General features: G+C 42.5%; 1 protein-coding gene across 1 annotated transcript in view; it reads left to right on the forward strand.

Moving 5' to 3' along the window:
• Nucleotides 1-6045: 6045 nt before the first annotated feature.
• The window catches only part of rest (RE1-silencing transcription factor), a 48116-nt gene continuing 36635 nt past the window's right edge, over nucleotides 6046-17526 (forward strand). The window contains exons 1-2 of the mRNA XM_072281881.1: nucleotides 6046-6194; nucleotides 8756-9618. Of these exons, the coding sequence (XP_072137982.1) occupies nucleotides 8766-9618 (853 nt within the window). The 5' untranslated portion in view covers nucleotides 6046-6194; nucleotides 8756-8765. The remainder of the gene's footprint in view (nucleotides 6195-8755; nucleotides 9619-17526) is intronic.

Raw genomic sequence — 17526 nt, forward strand, 5'->3', positions numbered from 1 at the left:
TCTTGCCGGTAACTCTCGCTCCACCTCACCTGTAGTCTTGTCTTGGAGCCACCCTGTACCTAGCTCCCTTCCTGTCCCTTGCCTCCACCGGGTAAGTCAGGCCATCTTGCCGTTACCCTGTGGTTGGTTCTGTCCCTTCCTGTCCCTTGCCTCCATTGGGTAAGCCAGGCCGTCTTGCCGTTACCTACGGTTGGTTCTGTCCCTTCCTGTCCCTTGCCTCTGTCGGGTAAGCCGGGCCGTACTGCCATTACCCTGCAGTGGGTTCTGTCCCTTCCTGTCCCTTGCCTCCATCGGGTGGAGATCCGCGCCCTGCCCAGAAGGAGCTTCAAGACCCCAAGTCTCTAGCCAAGCCTCGCCTCAGGTCTCTAGCCAAGCCTCACCTCAGGTCTCTAACCGAGCCTTGCCCCAAGCCAAGCTTCAAGATCCCAAGCCTCTAGCCTCTAGTCTCCAGCCTCGCCTCAAGTCTCTGGTCTCCAGCCTCGCCTCAAGACCTCTGTCTCCAGCCTCGCCTCAAGACTCCGGTCTCCAGCCTTGCCTCAAGTCTCCGGTCTCCAGCCTCACCCTGCCTGCCAGCCAAGTCATGTCCTTGCCTAGTTCTGGGGTCCGAGCCAGAGGCAAGACCCAGGTTCTGGGTCCTTGTCCAGTCTCTGGCTCGGAGCCCAAGCCCGGGCTCCTAGCTCTCTTGTCCAGTCCTGTTCCAGGTTCCCGGTTTTCGTGTCCATGTCCTAGCCCTCACCCTGTATCCTAGTCCTGTCCCTAGTACTTCAGTGTCTGTGTCTTGCACTTGGGTCCGTCCCCAGTGCCCCTCTTATGACAGAAAGCTGCAGAAGGGCTTAGACAGATTAGGAGAATGGGCTAAGAAGTGGCAGATGGAATGCAGTGTTGGGAAGTGTATGGTCATGCACTATGATATAAGGAATAAAAGAGTAGACTATTTTATAAACAGGGAGAAAACTCAAAAATCCGAGGTGCAAAGCCACTCGGAAGTCTTCAAGCAGAATTCCCTAAAGGTTAATTTGCAGGTTAAGTCTGTGGTGAGGAAGGCAAATGCGATGTTCAAGTTTATTTTGGGAGGGGTAGAGTATAAAAGCATTAATGTACTCTGAGGTCGCACGTGGAGTATTGTGAGCAGCTTTGGGCTCCTTAATTAAGAAAAAGTGTGTTGACATTGGAGAGAGTTCAGAGGAGGTTCATGAGAATAATTCTGGGAATGAAAGGGTTATTGTACAAGGAGCAATTGATGACTCCAGGCCTGTACTTACTGGAAGCCAGAAGAATGAGGGGGATCTCATTGAAACCTATCTGCTATGTTTTGTAACCTCAAAACATTAAATTAATTCAAACAAAACATGGGAGTCCGGGATTGAAAGTGTAACTTCACCTTCAATTTAACTGAGGCACCTTGAGGTACTTTGATGATATATGCAATTAATACATTTTTACCTACAAGCTGTAATTAATTATTTAAATGATCAAGAAGGCTTAATCAACCAATATATATGGAAGGTTACTTAAATATTACTGAAATTTTAGATATGCAACACTCCTACCTGCTTAGCTGTAAACTTCAACTCAATAGGATGCAGCTCAACTATATACAGTACATAGTATACCATATAATACAACAGCTATATACAGACATCCACTGCATAGTAATTTTTAAAATTGTACTGTTGAAGCTTAAAGATTTCATCACTGTGGAGGATTTCTTGTGGAATAACATCTTTCCTGCCAAGGGGGAATCACTTTGTTTGGCAGGTGAAGCAGCCTCAGGTGCTGAGTGCCTTTTCCATGGTGATTGTGGGAGTTGACTCTGAGACTGCAAGAAGTGGCGCTGATAGCTCTAGACAAATTTCTTCTCCATTTCTCTCTCTGGATCTTCTTTGATCCCTTTCTTTTTCTTAAAACCAAGCCACATGTTGCAAGTAACTGCCTGATTAACATATTAGGCGCTTTCTCAGGTAGGTTCCCTACAAAAACTGTTGTAGTTGGACCACTGCTTTCGTCACTTTCACACTTCCTGTGAGCAGTATGGTCCTTGCTTAGCTCAATATGCTTTCCAACCAGAGGCAGAGAGGTTGGCACCAACACTTGTTTGTCCTCTTTGAGGCAACAGTTCATGGTGTTCAGCATGGAAACAGTTGAGGCATCATTTAGTACCTTTCATAATTTGTTTTCATATGGCTTCATTACAAGGGATATGGCATGCAAATTATGGAAGGATCTCCAATTACGTTGTAGTTGTCTCAGCCAGTCATGGTCCCCACAACGCTGCTCCTTCTGTTTTTACCATGTACGTTTAATGCAGCTTGTTGGTGTTGTATTTCACAGTTACAGATGTAATTCCTACAGGAGTTATCTTTTCTCTGGTATAAGTTTTAGTTGAATATCTACAGGCTTCTGTTCAGTATTTTTCTGAAATGTCACTCAAAATCATTTTGTTTAGTGACTGAAACAGCTGAGCCAGTGTTCAATTCTGTTTTAATTAAATTGTTGTTCACTTCTGATGTAAGCCATATTGATTATCCATTGTTAATTTTCACAATGTGAATCATAAGGCTACGCAGTCCTGTGTCACTCTCATGATTATCAGACTTTTCATCAATAACGTGCAGGTTAGCGCTCTTTTTGAAACTGCAACTTGACTTTTTATTTTTATTGCTTCCCTGTGCTGTCCATTTATTTTTGTCCACTCAACCTACTCTTTGTATGTGCCCTACATTGTTGCATTTTCAGCAAGTTTCACCTTTAAAGCTGCATTTGTTTGGTGCATGTGAGCTTCTGCCACAACAGTAACACAATTTGTTTGGCAGGGCTGGGTTTGGTTTAGAAGCTGCAGTTTTGTTCAAGCTCACCTTCATTCCTGACTGCAACTCAATTGCATCTCTCTGCCACTTCCATTGAAACAGTAATTTCCACAACTCATTTGGATGTAAGCTGTACTTTAGTAAGGAGCTGATTATGAATGCTTTCTTTTAAGATCCCACAATCTAAATGATTTCTCAGTGCATCATTAATTCCATTGCTGAACTGACAATGCTCAGACAATCTCTTCAATTCAGTCATGTACGCTGAAATGGACTTCTCTTCTTTTTGATTCCATTTATGAAATTTAAAGTGTTCTGCAATCAACAATGGCTTTGGTTCTAAGTGTCCCTGCATTACTCTTACAATATCAGCAAAGCTCATTTCTGATGGTTTGGTTGGGGCAGTCAAACTTCAAAGCAAATTGTATGCCTTTAATCCTGATGCACTTAGCAAAATAGGCACTCATGTGCTAGCTGCTTTTGCTTTAAACCCAAACACCTCACCACGTGCTGTGATGTCTTTTTTTTAACTGACTGATGCTCCCGCTGTGTTTTGTTTCAGTTTCAATGTCCCGCTCCCCTTTAACAGATGGGTAGCCGTCTCAGGTTTGTTTTAAAATACTTCATGGTCAATGTTACATTTTGTAACTTCAAAACATTAAACTAATTCAAAGAAACTCATGGAAGTCCAAAAACATGGGTGTAGTTCGAGTTTACTGTAATCAAGGCGCCCATGTATCGTGTGGAAGTGTGATGGCGTATGCAATTAACACATTTTTTCATACAACATAATTAATTATTTAAACAAACAAGAAGGCTTAATCCATCTACGTGTATATATACACACAAGATTACTCAAATATTACTGAATTACTGAATGTTGAAAAGCCTAGAATGGACGTGGAGAGGAAGTTTCCAATGATGAGGGAGACAAAGGACACAGCCTCGAAATAGAGGGATGTCTATTTAGAACAAAGATGAGGAGGAATTTCTTTAGCCAGAAGGTGGTGAATCTGGAATTCGTTGCCATAGGCAACTGTGGAAGCAAAATATCATTTGGTGTATTTAAGGTGGAGGTTGATAGGTTCTTGATTAGTCATGGTGTGAAAGCTCAAGGGACAAAGGCAGGAGAATGGGGCTGAGGGGAAATGCATCTGCCATGATAAAATGGCAAAGCGGACTCGATGGGCCAAATGGCTTAATTCTGCTCATACATCTTATAGTTAAATAAGTATTGATAACATGTAATGATGATGGGTAGAGTAATGCACAATTACAAAACAAAGGAGTCATAGAAAGGAGTCGAGAGTCATAGAAAGAGACAACGCTGAAAGTCTGGGGTGATGATCAACCTCCTTTTATGTTAATCACCATTAATCCCAAATTATTTACTGATCTCTCCACATTCTCATCAACTCTGTGCCATTCTACCAAACTGCATATCATTGGGACATAGGAGGAGATTGGAGCACTCATAGGAAACTCACAAACAATGCCTGAGATCATGATTGAAGCCAGGTCACCTTGGTTGTCACAGTTATTGTGCCAGGATGCAATCGCAGGAGATACACTTTATTTATTCCTTTTCCAGGATGTGGACATTGCTGAAAGGTTAGCTTTACTGCCAGTTCCACATTGCTTTTAAATGAACACCTGGCTAGGTGAACCTGTAACTACTTCTAGCGCAGACCAAGTAACAATGGCAGATTCCCTCCCCAGAATTTCATAAATGAACCAGATTATTCTTTGATAACAATTTAGTAGTTTTGTAACCATTATTGCCAACATTACTATTTTAATGATTTTAGATGCCATGTGGGATTTAAAACTGGGTCTCTGGAATTATGATCTGTCATTCTGTTACCACCAAGCCCTCTGGTCCAGGAGTCCTATCCCTTATCCTTGGAGCCCATTATTGGAGTACAAGTTAACATCAAAGTACATTTATTATCAAAGTACATATGTCACCATATACTACACTGAGATTTATTTTCTTGTGGGCATTTACAGGAAAAAAAGAAATACAATAAAATTTATGGAAAAACTATATAAAACAAAAATTGACAAGCAATCAATGGTCAAGAAAGACAAATTGTGCAAAGTCAAATCAGTACACAGTGCACTGGGGTATTTATTATCCCTGGGAGCTCTGTTGATTGGAATTTTCTTTTGCCTGTAAACTTGCTCACACAATGTCAATGCCAAGGCACTGACAGTAAACTTCAGAAGAAGGAAATCAGAGGTCCATGAGCCAGTAATCATTGGAGGATCAGAGTTAGAGAGGGTCAGTAACTTTAAATTCCTGGGCGTCACTATCTCACAGGACCTGTCCTGGACCCATCATATAAATATCATTGCCAAGAAAACATGACAGTGCATCTACTTCCTCAGGAGTTTGCGGAGATTTGGCATGTCATCAAAAACTTGACACATATCTATAGATGTGAGGTGGAAAGTGTGCTGACCGGCTGCATTACGGCCTGGTGTGTGAACATCACAGGTAAAACCCTCCCAACCGTTGAGCACATCTACATGAAACGTTGCCGTAGAAAAACAGCATCCATCATCAAAGATCCTCACCCCTCAGGCTATGCTCTTTTCTCACTGCTACCTCAGGACTCACAGGCTGTTGAACAAAAAGAGATAGCTACACTCATTTAAGGACTCTGTTATATTGTTATTTCATGCTCATTAATTCATTTAAATCTGCATTTGCATAGTTTGTTTACAGTGTACAGTTCCTGATGTTTACAGTAGATCTGCTGAGTATGCCCGCAGAAGAAGAATCTCAGGGTTGTATGTGGTGACATGCATGTACTCCGATAATAAATTTTACTTTGAACTAAATGAAGTTTTGGTTCCTTCCTGTTTATGGAGCTATGCTGTCCAGGGTGCTCCCTTCCTCAGGAGAACTGTTGAAAGGAATCTTTCTAGAGGTTCTGTTGAAAGGAACTCCTCTTTCCCACTCCCTGGAGCCCCTCTTGTTTGAGGTGCTCCCTCCCTCTCCCTCTTGCCCCATTGACTGAGGTGCTCTTCTGTCTGTAGCCTCCTTCCCTGTCTTCAAGGGTTATTGATAGGGTCTCTCTCAAGCTTGCGTTGATAGGCGTGCCCCTTTCCCTCTCCCTTCAGAGGAAGGGTCGATTGGGGTTCTTCTCCCCGGGGTGCCTGCCCGAACTGGCTGCACCCCCTGCTTTCCGCGGGCACTGCGCTGACAGCTGAGCCGAGCCGAGCCGTGCCGAGCAGCGGCGCGCTGACGTCAGTGGCCTGCTCGGGCGGAAGACCTGTTGCTGGAGTTGGGCTGAAACTTTCGCTCGGCTTCTCGGTGTGAAGGAATGCGAGGTGCCGAGAGTAGCACGGAGAGCTGCGCCGAGCCGGAGCGGGCCGCAGGTGAGCCGAGGCCGAGCCGGGGCAGAGGAAGGCTCATTCGGTGGGTCGTTGGTTGCGGAACTACCGGAGGAACCAACGACTCTAAGGCGCTGTCCAGGGCTGATCGCGGAGCCGAGCAGGCCTGCGCTCGACCCCGGGGAGGGAGGGGTGGGGGGAAATGAAGGCAATCGGGGAGGGCTGATGAGAGTAGGGGGCGATGGGTGGCGGCCCTTTCCACGTTCTTTTTTTCCCCGAATGGTGCTTTTTTTAGGCGAGGGAGCCGCCCCGTCTCAACCTCTCCAACCTCCCCCTCCCTTCCCCAAACTATGGGCTCCGGACAGCGAGCGGTTCTGGAATCAACATGTCGGCCCTGGAGCCTGTAGCACATGAGCACTGAATATCCCAGGTCTATCTGGATCGCCTGCAGTCCCGCCACATCACCCCTCATCGTGCCCATGCACCCAACCCTTCTCGCTGCGCCGTGTACCCTCCTGCTCCAACACCCTTTATCTCCCGTCTACCAACCTCACCCAGATCCACCCGACCATCTCCCACAGTTCCCTTCCTGCACCTTTCTTCCTTTATACCTGACTTCCAGATCCCCAGCACCTTACCCAGACATTTTGTGCAACTGCTTCCCGAACAGCCTTTATGTTACCCTCACTTTCATGTTTTGGCTGTCCGTTGTACCTTGGTCCAGGTACTCTGCGGGTTACCCCCACCCATTTCCTTGACCATTTGTAAACTCCTCATCTGTTCCCCGGATCTGTACCTTTTCCTTCCTGACCATCCCCAGGTTCCACACTGATGATACCCCATTCAACACTAGATCCCAGAGCCCCTCCGCTCCACCCTTCACTTCCTGATGCTCCTTTCTGTCAACCCCTCTCATCCTGTATAAACACACTTTCAAAATCTCAATCTCCTGCATGTTCTCCCCCCATTCTACCAGCCCCTATCTATGCCTTGATTCATTACAATTTCTTGCACTCTTCACTACCATGGAAACCATTCCAAACTTGCCTGGCCCCATAGATCCCAAACCCTTAGGGATTCCCCATGATTCTGCCTAACCTTCCCTCTCTGGGAAGATTGCCTCCCATCTACCCAGTGAGTCCTTCCTCTTGTGATATCTGGAAACCCTCTTGGGAATTCCTTCGCTGAACTCCCATCTTTGATCTCCTAACAACTTCTGCCCTGTTCATTCCCCCCCCCCCCCCAGATTTTTTTTTTGTAGCATCCTCCCCAAACATTTTCTGGATCCCTGCACTCCACACTAACTCTACATTCCCTCACACAGTCTCTATATTTATTGGCTGCAGTTCCTTTTGGACCTAATATCCTTCAGGAATCCTACTCAGTCCAGATCCACCATTCAACCACTCCAGGGTTATCTGTTTCAGAATCACTAGTCACAATCCTTTTTCAATTCTCCCTCCACAGCTCTCTTCAGCTTCCTTTTCCTCATTCACTTTCAGGCAATCATCTGCCTTCAATTTCTTTAATTTCATGTCCCACTAAAATTTTAGGCTCCTTGATCCCCATTCATTCCATTCAAGATAGCCTGCACCCCAAATGTTTACTATCCTTGTAGACACTATACTAACATGAACCCCCCTCCCCACCCTCCTGAACTCATATTCAACCTCTGTCAGCTGGTCATCAATACTCCCATTTCTCATTCTTAGTCATTGCTATACTTCTGTCTCTGCCCACTAATCCTTACATCTGCTCTCCTATTTCAGCTCACCACCCTCTCCTCAAACCTGATCTCTTATTCTTGCATCCTAGTTTGTGAGGTTCCTTAGGATCTCCCCAATTCTTCACTGTACCCATTTGCTTCACCCACCATCACCATCCATGCATTTCCTCGCTCCGTCATGCATTCCAAGTCTCCCTTCCTCTCCTTGCCTCCACAATCTTTGTTCCCCCAACATACTTCTAATCTAGTTGATTTTTCACCCTCTTCCTATTTCCTTGTCTCCCCTCCATCACTAGAAGACTTCCTTCATTAATCACCTCTCCATATGCCCATCCTTAGATCTCCCTCCCATTCCAACATCCCAATCCACATCTAAAGGTCTTTTCTCCCTTATCTTGGAGTTTTCCAATCTCATCACTGGCTGGATCTCCTCCCTCTCACTACTCACCTTTCAAAATATCCCTTCTCGTACCTTCTCTCTTCCCCATGTCTCTTGGTATCTGTTTTCTGTCAACCACTTAGAGAGTGTATTTCTTTGGTGTTTGAGAAAGTGGTTGCATGTATGCTGAAAAGTCCAGAAAATGCTGAGAAGTTTGCAGCTTGGAAGTCTTTAAATTTCAAAGTTTCAATAACCACTTTCAGTAAAATAATTTATTTTTGACAATAGGTATTTCACAAATAAAATGTAATCCTTGAAATGTTAAATACTGTGATGCAATAAGTACAAAGTTATTGATCCAAAGTCATCATTTTCTGAAGATACTTTACATTGTTGATGCAGCAGGATAATAATTGTCTTGTTTTTAGGTTGTAATTAGTAAGTTTATGACCTTGCAGAAATGAATCATTTTGACTCTGTGTCCTTTGTTTTTACATATAGAAAATTAAAGATGGCTGCCCAAGTACTTGAGCAATCCAGTGGGACCGGCATGTTTTCCCACTCCAATATGGGGATTTCTTCCAATGAGGAAATATGTGACCTTAATTATCTCTCCAAGAACGACTTGATAGCAGCACCACAGCTGGTTATGTTAGCAAATGTTGCCTTAACTGGTGACATAAGTTGTTATGATTACCAGGGAGAAGATAGACTGATGGCAGAATTGAAAACAGTTGATGGCAATTTATCAGACAATGAGGAAGAATTGAGAACAGGTGTGAACGATACATTGCAATCAGAAAATATAAATAATGAAAATCAAAGTGTGCCAAATGTTGTAACAAAGAGTGGTTCTGAGACTTCCTCTCAAGACTTGAGCACAGACTCAGCAGAAGTAGTGAATCAGGAGAACTTGGCAGACAAAGGAAAGAAGTCCAAACCATTTCGTTGTCGACCCTGTGACTATGAAGCGGAATCTGAGGTGGAGTTTGTGCATCACATCAAAGTACACAGTGCCAAAAAGTTCATTGTTGAAGAAACTGCAGAAAAGCAAAGTAAATCCAAAGTTCCAGATCCTCTTCCAGAAGAGGCAGATATTTCAAAAGGCCCCATTCGCTGTGATAGGTGTGGCTATAACACAAACCGCTATGATCATTATCTGGCCCATTTAAAACATCATGACAAAGTTGGAGAAAATGAGAAAGTTTATAAATGCACCATCTGTACATACACTACTGTCAGTGAATATCACTGGAAGAAGCATTTGCGGAACCACTTCCCCCGAAAAGTTTATACTTGTTCACAATGTTCGTATTTCTCTGACAGAAAGAACAATTATGTACAACATATGCGAACACACACAGGTATGGTTTAATTCATTACAGAAAGCAAGTTGTGGGATGCTAGGTGTGAGAGCTATTTGTTAATTTATGTAGCAATTCCTTTACGTATGGAATGCAATGATATATGTTTCAACTGCTATTATAATTATTAAACTGCATTTTCCATGTGTATAGAAACACCAGAAAAAGTAGCAAATGAGATGAATATTCATTTAATTGCTTTTTGGTGGGGCAATTGATATGAGGTTGTTGCACAGATACAAGGAAAATTCCCCATTTGTAATTTAATTGTAGGCATTAGATTGTTTACTCAGCAGGTGGATGAAATTGTCTTTTGAGTGAGAAGATAAATCACAATGCTGTTGGAAGTAGAGCAGTTCCTCAGTATGCATTGGTGTGTTACCCAAGGTTGTGTGCTCAGGTGTATGAATGATGCTTTCTGATTGAAATAAACCTGGAAATTATGTAATTGATTTGAAAACTGTTTCTGCTCTGCCATCTCTATGTCTGAATATGAACTATAATACACATTTGTTGAAGCAAGCATGTAATAAAACAAAGCAAATAAATTCAATTTAGATCATATCTGGAACTTTAATCAGACATTTTCATAGTTGGCAGTTTTTATTTAGAAAAACAATTTCAGCATGTTCAAAAAACTTTATAGCTGTTAATATGCTTTTAAAGTATAATGAAGATGTTGCTGCAGCCAGTTTGCAGGAAATAGACTCCAGAAATAGCATTGGGATAATGAACAGATCATTTGAATTGTTAAGATACTTATATTAATCAGGGCGATGAGGGAACTCTTTTGCTTGTCAATAAAGCCTACCGTGGGAAAATGTATGCCTGTGGGGATCTTCAAACGCCTCTTTTAAAATGGTGTTTTTTTGTTGGCTTTTAAAGTTGTGTTTATTTGTAATTTGGTCAAAATCATGAATTCCTACATGTTCATCTTGATGCATTTTGTTCTGCTCGTAACAAAAACAAATTATAATTTTCTTGGCTTGAACTTCGAATGATTTTAAAAAGGGTATTTAAACGTATCATTTTGCTCAATGATCACAGATTTCTGGAATCAATTTGATTAATGCAATTTCAGTTTTGGTACTTTATAAATTTGCTCAGGTTTCTGTCTTTTTTAAGGAGACCCTGCTTTCTGTAGCAACTTGATTTGCTATGTTAATCGGCGTTATTTCTTTCACATCTATAAATCAGAAAGTTGACTAATTTTTTCCCCCTTGGGTTAAAATTTATTAATTTTTTATGATCTAATGATAAGATCTTTTAAAAAGGATGAACTCTGCCACTTCCAAACTGTCAGAGTTGCATAGCTAGTCTTAAGACACAGACTAATAGTCCTTTGACAATGTTTCATGGGCAGTCTGGAAGGGGGAAGAGTTTATACTTGCCCAAAAACGAATTGAAAGATTCTAAAGAATGTAAATTCTATTTTAAATTTAAGTGAAATATAGTAGCAGGAGCAATTTGTATTTATCTAAACTCAAGAGGTTCTACAAATGTTGGAAATTTTGAGTAATACACAAAATGCCAGAGGAGCTCAGCAAGTCAGGCATCATCTATAAGAGGGGAACACAGTGAATGGTTTGGGTGGATGAAGGGTCTTGGCCCAAAACGCTGATAGTGTATTTCCTTGTATAGATGCTGCCTGACCTGCTGAGTTCCTCCAGCATTTTGTGCGAATTGCATAGGCACTTCTCACAAGGATAAAGAAGTTGAAACCAAAAGACATGGTAAATGTGTAGAACTGAAAACAGGAGGCCCTTCAGGGGTTTAGAAATTGGGTGTGGGTAAAGGGGGTCTGGAGGGTAGCAACAGTGGTTCTTTTATTCATGGTCAGCAGAGATAAACTTCTTAACTGGCGTAACTCTAGGCCAGTGAGTCTTATGTCCATGGTAAGGAAGTTATTTCAAAAAATTCTGATTGACAGTCAATTGAAGTTTTAAGTCTTGGCGAGAAACAGGAAGAATAAATAAAATTTTTAATATTGATTTTCATCACTTGCTCATAAAATACTACTATTTGTCCAAACAGCTCTCTCCATTTCAATTTTTTTTTTTTGCCTCTCAGTTGGAAAGGCGGATTAGAGCTTGGTCTGACCAATATGACTGAATTGTATTTTAAAGGTAGCAAAATATGTGTGAACTTGATGTAGAATCGATGAATTAGTCTACGTCTAGTCTAGTCTATCAGAATCAGGTTTATTATCACTGGCATGTGATGTGAAATTTGTTAACTTAGCAGCAGCAGTTCAATGCAATACATAATCTAGCAGAGAGAAAAAATAACAGGTAAAATAATAAACATGTAAATCAATTACATATATTGAATAGATTTTTAAAAAAGTGCAAAAACAGAAATACTATGTTTTTTAAAAAAAAAAGTGAGATAGTGTCCAAAGATTCCATGTCCATTTAGGAATCAGACGGCAGAGGGGAAGAAGCTGTTCCTGAATCGCTGAGTGTGTGCCTTCAGGCTCTGTAAACAGTGAGAAAAGGGGCATGCCTTGGGTGCTGGAGGTCCTTAATAATGGACACTCTCTTTCTGAGACACCGCTCCCTGAAGATGTCCTGGGTACTTTGTAGGCTAGTACCCAAGATGGAGCTGACTAGATATACAACCTTCTGCAACTACTTTCGGTCCTGTGCAGAAACCCCTCCGTACCAGACAGTGATGCAGCCTGTCAGAATGCTCTTCACGGTACAACTATAGAAGTTTTTGAGTGTATTTGTTGACCTGCCAAATTTCATCAAGCTCCTAATAAAGAAGGTAAGATAGCAGCTATACTTCATAACTACATCGATATGTTGGGACCAGGTTAGATCCTCAGACGCTCTCTCCACTTCTGATCACTCTGAGGATTGGTATGTGCTCCTTCATCTTGCCCTTCTTGAAGTCCACAATCAGTTCTTTCATCTTACTGACGTTGGGTGCCAGGTTGTTGCTGTGGCACCATTCCACAAGTTGGTATATCTCACTCCTGTACGCCCTCTCGTCACCACCCTGAGATTCTACCAACAATAGTTGTATTGTCAGCAAATTTATAGATGGTATTTGAGCTATGCCTAGCCACACAGTCACGAGTATACAGAGAGTAGAGCCATGGGTTAAGCATACACCCCTGAGGTGTGCCAGTGTTGATCGTCAATGAGGAGGAGATGTTATCACTAATCTGCACAGATTGTGGTCTTCTGGTTAGGAAGAATAAGAATGATGCTCTAGAAGTATTTACAATGATAAGGGGCGTGGTAATAGTCTTTTACCTAAGGAAGAGGAATCCAGGACTAGAGGGCCAGAAGTTTAGGCTGAGAGGGGAAAGATTTAAAAGGATCCTGAGGGGAACATTTTTCATGCAGAGAGTAATGAGTATATGGACTGAGCTGCCAAAGACTGGTACAATAGTTCCATTTGAAAAGCTCTTGAATGGGTACGTGGAAGGGAGAAACTTTGGGGATAGGAGCCAGACTTAGGAAATTGGGATGAGCTAGGTGGGCAATGTGGTTAGCACAGACTTGTTGGGCTGAAGTACCTGTGTCCATACTATATTACTCTTTGCTTTTATGGCAAGTTGGTAAGTGTGTCTGAAAACTTCATAGAGGTGAGTGGTTAATGAAGGTCTTAACAAGAATTCAAAGAGTAACAGCTGAAGGCATGATATTCAGCAATAATGTAACAAGGTGTAGCAGCCAGAGTTGAGACTGGGTTGCTTGGCAGAATGGGTTGTGGTTTTATGTGTAGCAGGGAAAGAGATTGCAGGGATGAGGAGGACTTCACTGAATACAAAATTTAAAATGAAATTTAAACAATTTAAATTGAATTTTTAAACTTTGCCACACTGATTGTCAGTGTAGTTCAGTGTGATGGATGAGCAGGGCTTGGTGTAGGATAGAATGTTGCTGTGAGAGCTTTAAGTAGAATTTACTTCAAAAGGATGGAGGATGGAAGAGAGTAGGATGGTAGAAGAATGTGGATGTCTCAAAAAATGAGGAAAATGGTGTTCAAAATTTGACCAGAGAGGCAAAAAGATTAAAATGCAGTGAACTGTTAGGTTGAAAAAGTTTTTATTAGGGAATGATGAAAAAACGGATTCAAGATTGTATTTAAGACCTTAAGATACAGGAGGAGAATTAGGCCATTTGACCTATTGAGCCTGGTCTGCCATTTCATCATGGCTGAATCAATTTTTCTCTCAGCCCTAATCTCCTGCCTTCTCCCCGTATCTCTTAATGCCCTGACCAATCAAGAATTTATCAACTTCTGCCTTAAATATACATAATGACTTGTCCTCCACAGCTGCTTGTGGCAAAGAGTTCCACAGATTCACCACTCCCTGGCTAAAGAAATTCCTCATCTCTTCTAAAAGGATGGCCCTCTATTCTGAGAGTGTGTCCTCTGGTCTTAGACTCTCCCACCATAGGAAACATCCTCTCCGTATCCACTCCATTAAGTCCTTTCACCATTCGATAAGTTTCAATTAGGTCACCACTCATTTCTTTGAATTCCAGTGAATACAGGCCCAGAGCCATCAAACGCTCTTCGTATGACATGCCATTCAATCCTGGAATAATTTTCGTGAACCTCCTTTGAACCCCCTCCAGTTTCAGCACATCCTTTCTAAGATAAGGGTCCCAAAACTGCTCTCAATACTCCAAGTGAGGCCTCACCAGTGCTTTATAAAGTCTCAACATTACATCCTTGCTTTTACACTCTAATCCTCTTGAAACGAATGCTAAGATTGCATTTGTCGTCTTCACCACAGACTCAACCTGCATATTTTTCCTTCAAGGAATCCTACACAAGGGCTTTCAAGTCCCTTTGCACCTCTGTTTTTGTGTTTTCTCTCGATTTAGGAAATAGTCAACCCTTTCATTTCTTCTACCGAAGTGCATGACCATACGCTTCCCGACACTGTATTCCATCTGCCATTTCTTTGCCCATTCTCCTAAACTGTCTAAGTCCTTCTGTGACCTCTTTCCTTCCTCAAAACTACCTGTCCCTCCACCTATTTTAATATCGTCTGCAAACTTTAGTCAACAAAATCATCAATTCCATCATCCAAATCATTGACATGTAATGTAAAAAGAATTAGTCCCAACGCAAACCCATGTGGAACACCATTAGTTACCAGCAGCCAGTCAAAGATGGCTTCCTTTATTTTCACACTCTGTCTCCTGACAGCCTCTGCTTTATGCTTGCTAGAATCTTTCCTGTAATACCTTGGGCTTGTGGCTTGTAGCTTGTTAAACAGCCTCATGTGTGGCACCTTGTCAAAGGCCATCTGAAAATCCAAATACACAACATCAACCAATTCTCCTCTGTCTATCCACTTTTGTTTTCCACCATCAATGTCTTAAAAACTTCAATTGACAGATACAAGACAAAACTCATGGAATGGTAAGCAAGATTGTGAATGGTATGCAATCTGTGTTTGAATATTAGAGTCTCGTTTGGCTGGGGCCTCACTGCAATTTGATCGGAGTCCATCATAACCCTGCCATGTCCGCAATGACCATTTTACCAAGTCAAACTAATCCCATCTGCCTGTATGTGGTTCATATCCCTCTCTTCCCTACCTATTCATGTCTAAATATCCTTTAAGCATTGCGATTCCCCCCCCCCCCCCATTTTTACCACTCCCTTGGCAGCGTGTCCCAGGCACCTACCACTCTATATTTAAAATAGAATTACTTTGTTTTTAATTTTCCTCCTCTGCCTTAAACCACGCCTTCTAGTGGTTTAACATTTTTGTCCTGTGAAAAAGACTCTCTGCATCTGTTATTTTATATACTTATGTGAGATCACCCCCTTGACCCTTGATACACCAGTGAAAACAGTCCAACTTCTCCTTAAAGCTAATGTCTGCATTCCAGACTACATACTGGTGACTCTTCTGTATCATTTACAAAATCTTTATTCCTTCCTGCACTATGGTGACCAAGACTGTACACAGTACTCCAAATGTGGCCGAACCAAAGTTTTACACAACTGGAAATTTACTATCTTTTTTCAATGGCCTGACTGATTAAGGTATACATGTCATACATTTTTTTTTACCACCCTATTCACTTGTGTTGCTGCTTTTGGGGAGAAATGAACTTGTACTCCAAGAAAAAAAAACAAACAACAGGAATTCTGCAGATGCTGGAAATTCAAGCAACACCCATCAAAGTTGCTGGTGAACGCAGCAGGCCAGGCAGCATCTGTAGGAAGAGGTGCAGTCGACGTTTCAGGCCGAGACCCTTCGTCTCGGCCTGAAACGTCGACTGCACCTCTTCCTACAGATGCTGCCTGGCCTGCTGCGTTCACCAGCAACTTTGATGGGTGTTGCTTGTACTCCAAGATCCCTCTGTATATCAGTATTCTCAAGAATCCTTCCACCTACTGTATACTTCCTACATTTGACTTCCCAAGGCCCAAAAGAGGATGGTAAAAACTGTTGAGAGGATCACTGGTCTCCCTCCCCGATGTGTGACATTTTTTTGGGAGCTTTGTATACGAAGGGCCCAAAGCATTGCTGTGGATCCTACTGTCCATCCATCCATGGTCTCTTTGACCTACCACCATCAGGAAGGAGGTACAGGAGCATCAGGACTAGGACTGCCAGACTACACAACTGCTTCTTCCCTTGGCTGCGGTATTAATGAGTACCCTGCGACTACCTCGTCACTAGGACAGTGAACTAATTACTGTACTATTTAAAATTTGCCTGTGCTGCGTACTTCACCTGCATTTTGTATTTTATAAACTTATTTATGTTGCTCCTCGCTGGTGATCACCTCAGGGGTGTGTGCTTAGCTCACTGCTCTACTCCCTTTATACCTAGAGTGTGTGGCTTTAGTACCATCTTTTCATTTGCTGATGATACAACCATAGTTGGTAGAATTGCAGATGGAGATGAGAGGGCGTACAAAAGCGAGATATACCAGTTCGTTGAGTGGTGTCGTAGTAACAACCTTGCGCTCAGTGTCAGTAAGATGAATGAGCTGATTGTGGACTTCAGGAAGGGTAAGATGATGGAACAGGAACCAATCCTCATAGAGAGATCAGAAGTGGAGAGAGTGAACGATTTCAATTTCCTGGCTATCAGGATCTCTGAGGATCTAACCTGATCCCAACATATCGATGCAGCTATAAAGAAGGCAAGACAGTGCTTATATTTCATAATGTAGCCCCCCTGGCAAGCCCCAGGGTCGCTCAGCTCGCTGTCGTCTAGGGAAACAGCCTTCGGCCCTGCCAAACTGGGTAATTAGTTTGTGTGGATGCTGTGCGATGTACCCCACACCACCAAATAACAGACAATACACCAGGTACAATTAAATGAATAACAGTTTATAGATATTACTGGAACTATATAATTAATAGAGATAAAATATAAAGGGAAGATAAAAGGCGCCACACTTATCAAAGTTCAATCTCTTTGTGCACAAACAGTTGGAGCTTGGGACCTGCCTTATTTCACCCTGTGGTCCCCTTGAACCACCTCGACCTGCAGCCTGGGACCAACAACGGTGGTCGACCAGACGCTCCACACAAGCCTGTCTCTGTCTCCTCTCCTCGCCGAACACCCTGGACCTCGGACTCCTGCTCGGGGTCCGACCCTGTTAGTCGACTCTCAGCACCTTGTCCATTCTCATTCTCATTCTCTGTCTCTGTCTCTGTCTCGCCTTCTGCCCAAAAACCCATGCATCACAATAACTTGCAGACACACAGAAAGAATAACATCTACCCCAATTGGTTCATTCACTCTCTTATCAATAACATAAGCCAAGCAAACTGCTAGCGGGACGACTTTCTCAGCAGTTAACGTAACAAAGAATCCATTTCAATTATAACATAACAAAGAAACCATTTTAATTAGCCTACACAGTAACATAAAAGAAGAAACCTCTTACATTAGGAATTTGAAGT

Source organism: Mobula birostris, chromosome 17 (genome assembly GCF_030028105.1).
Source record: "Mobula birostris isolate sMobBir1 chromosome 17, sMobBir1.hap1, whole genome shotgun sequence".
In the NCBI taxonomy this organism is placed as follows: Eukaryota; Metazoa; Chordata; class Chondrichthyes; order Myliobatiformes; family Myliobatidae; genus Mobula; species Mobula birostris.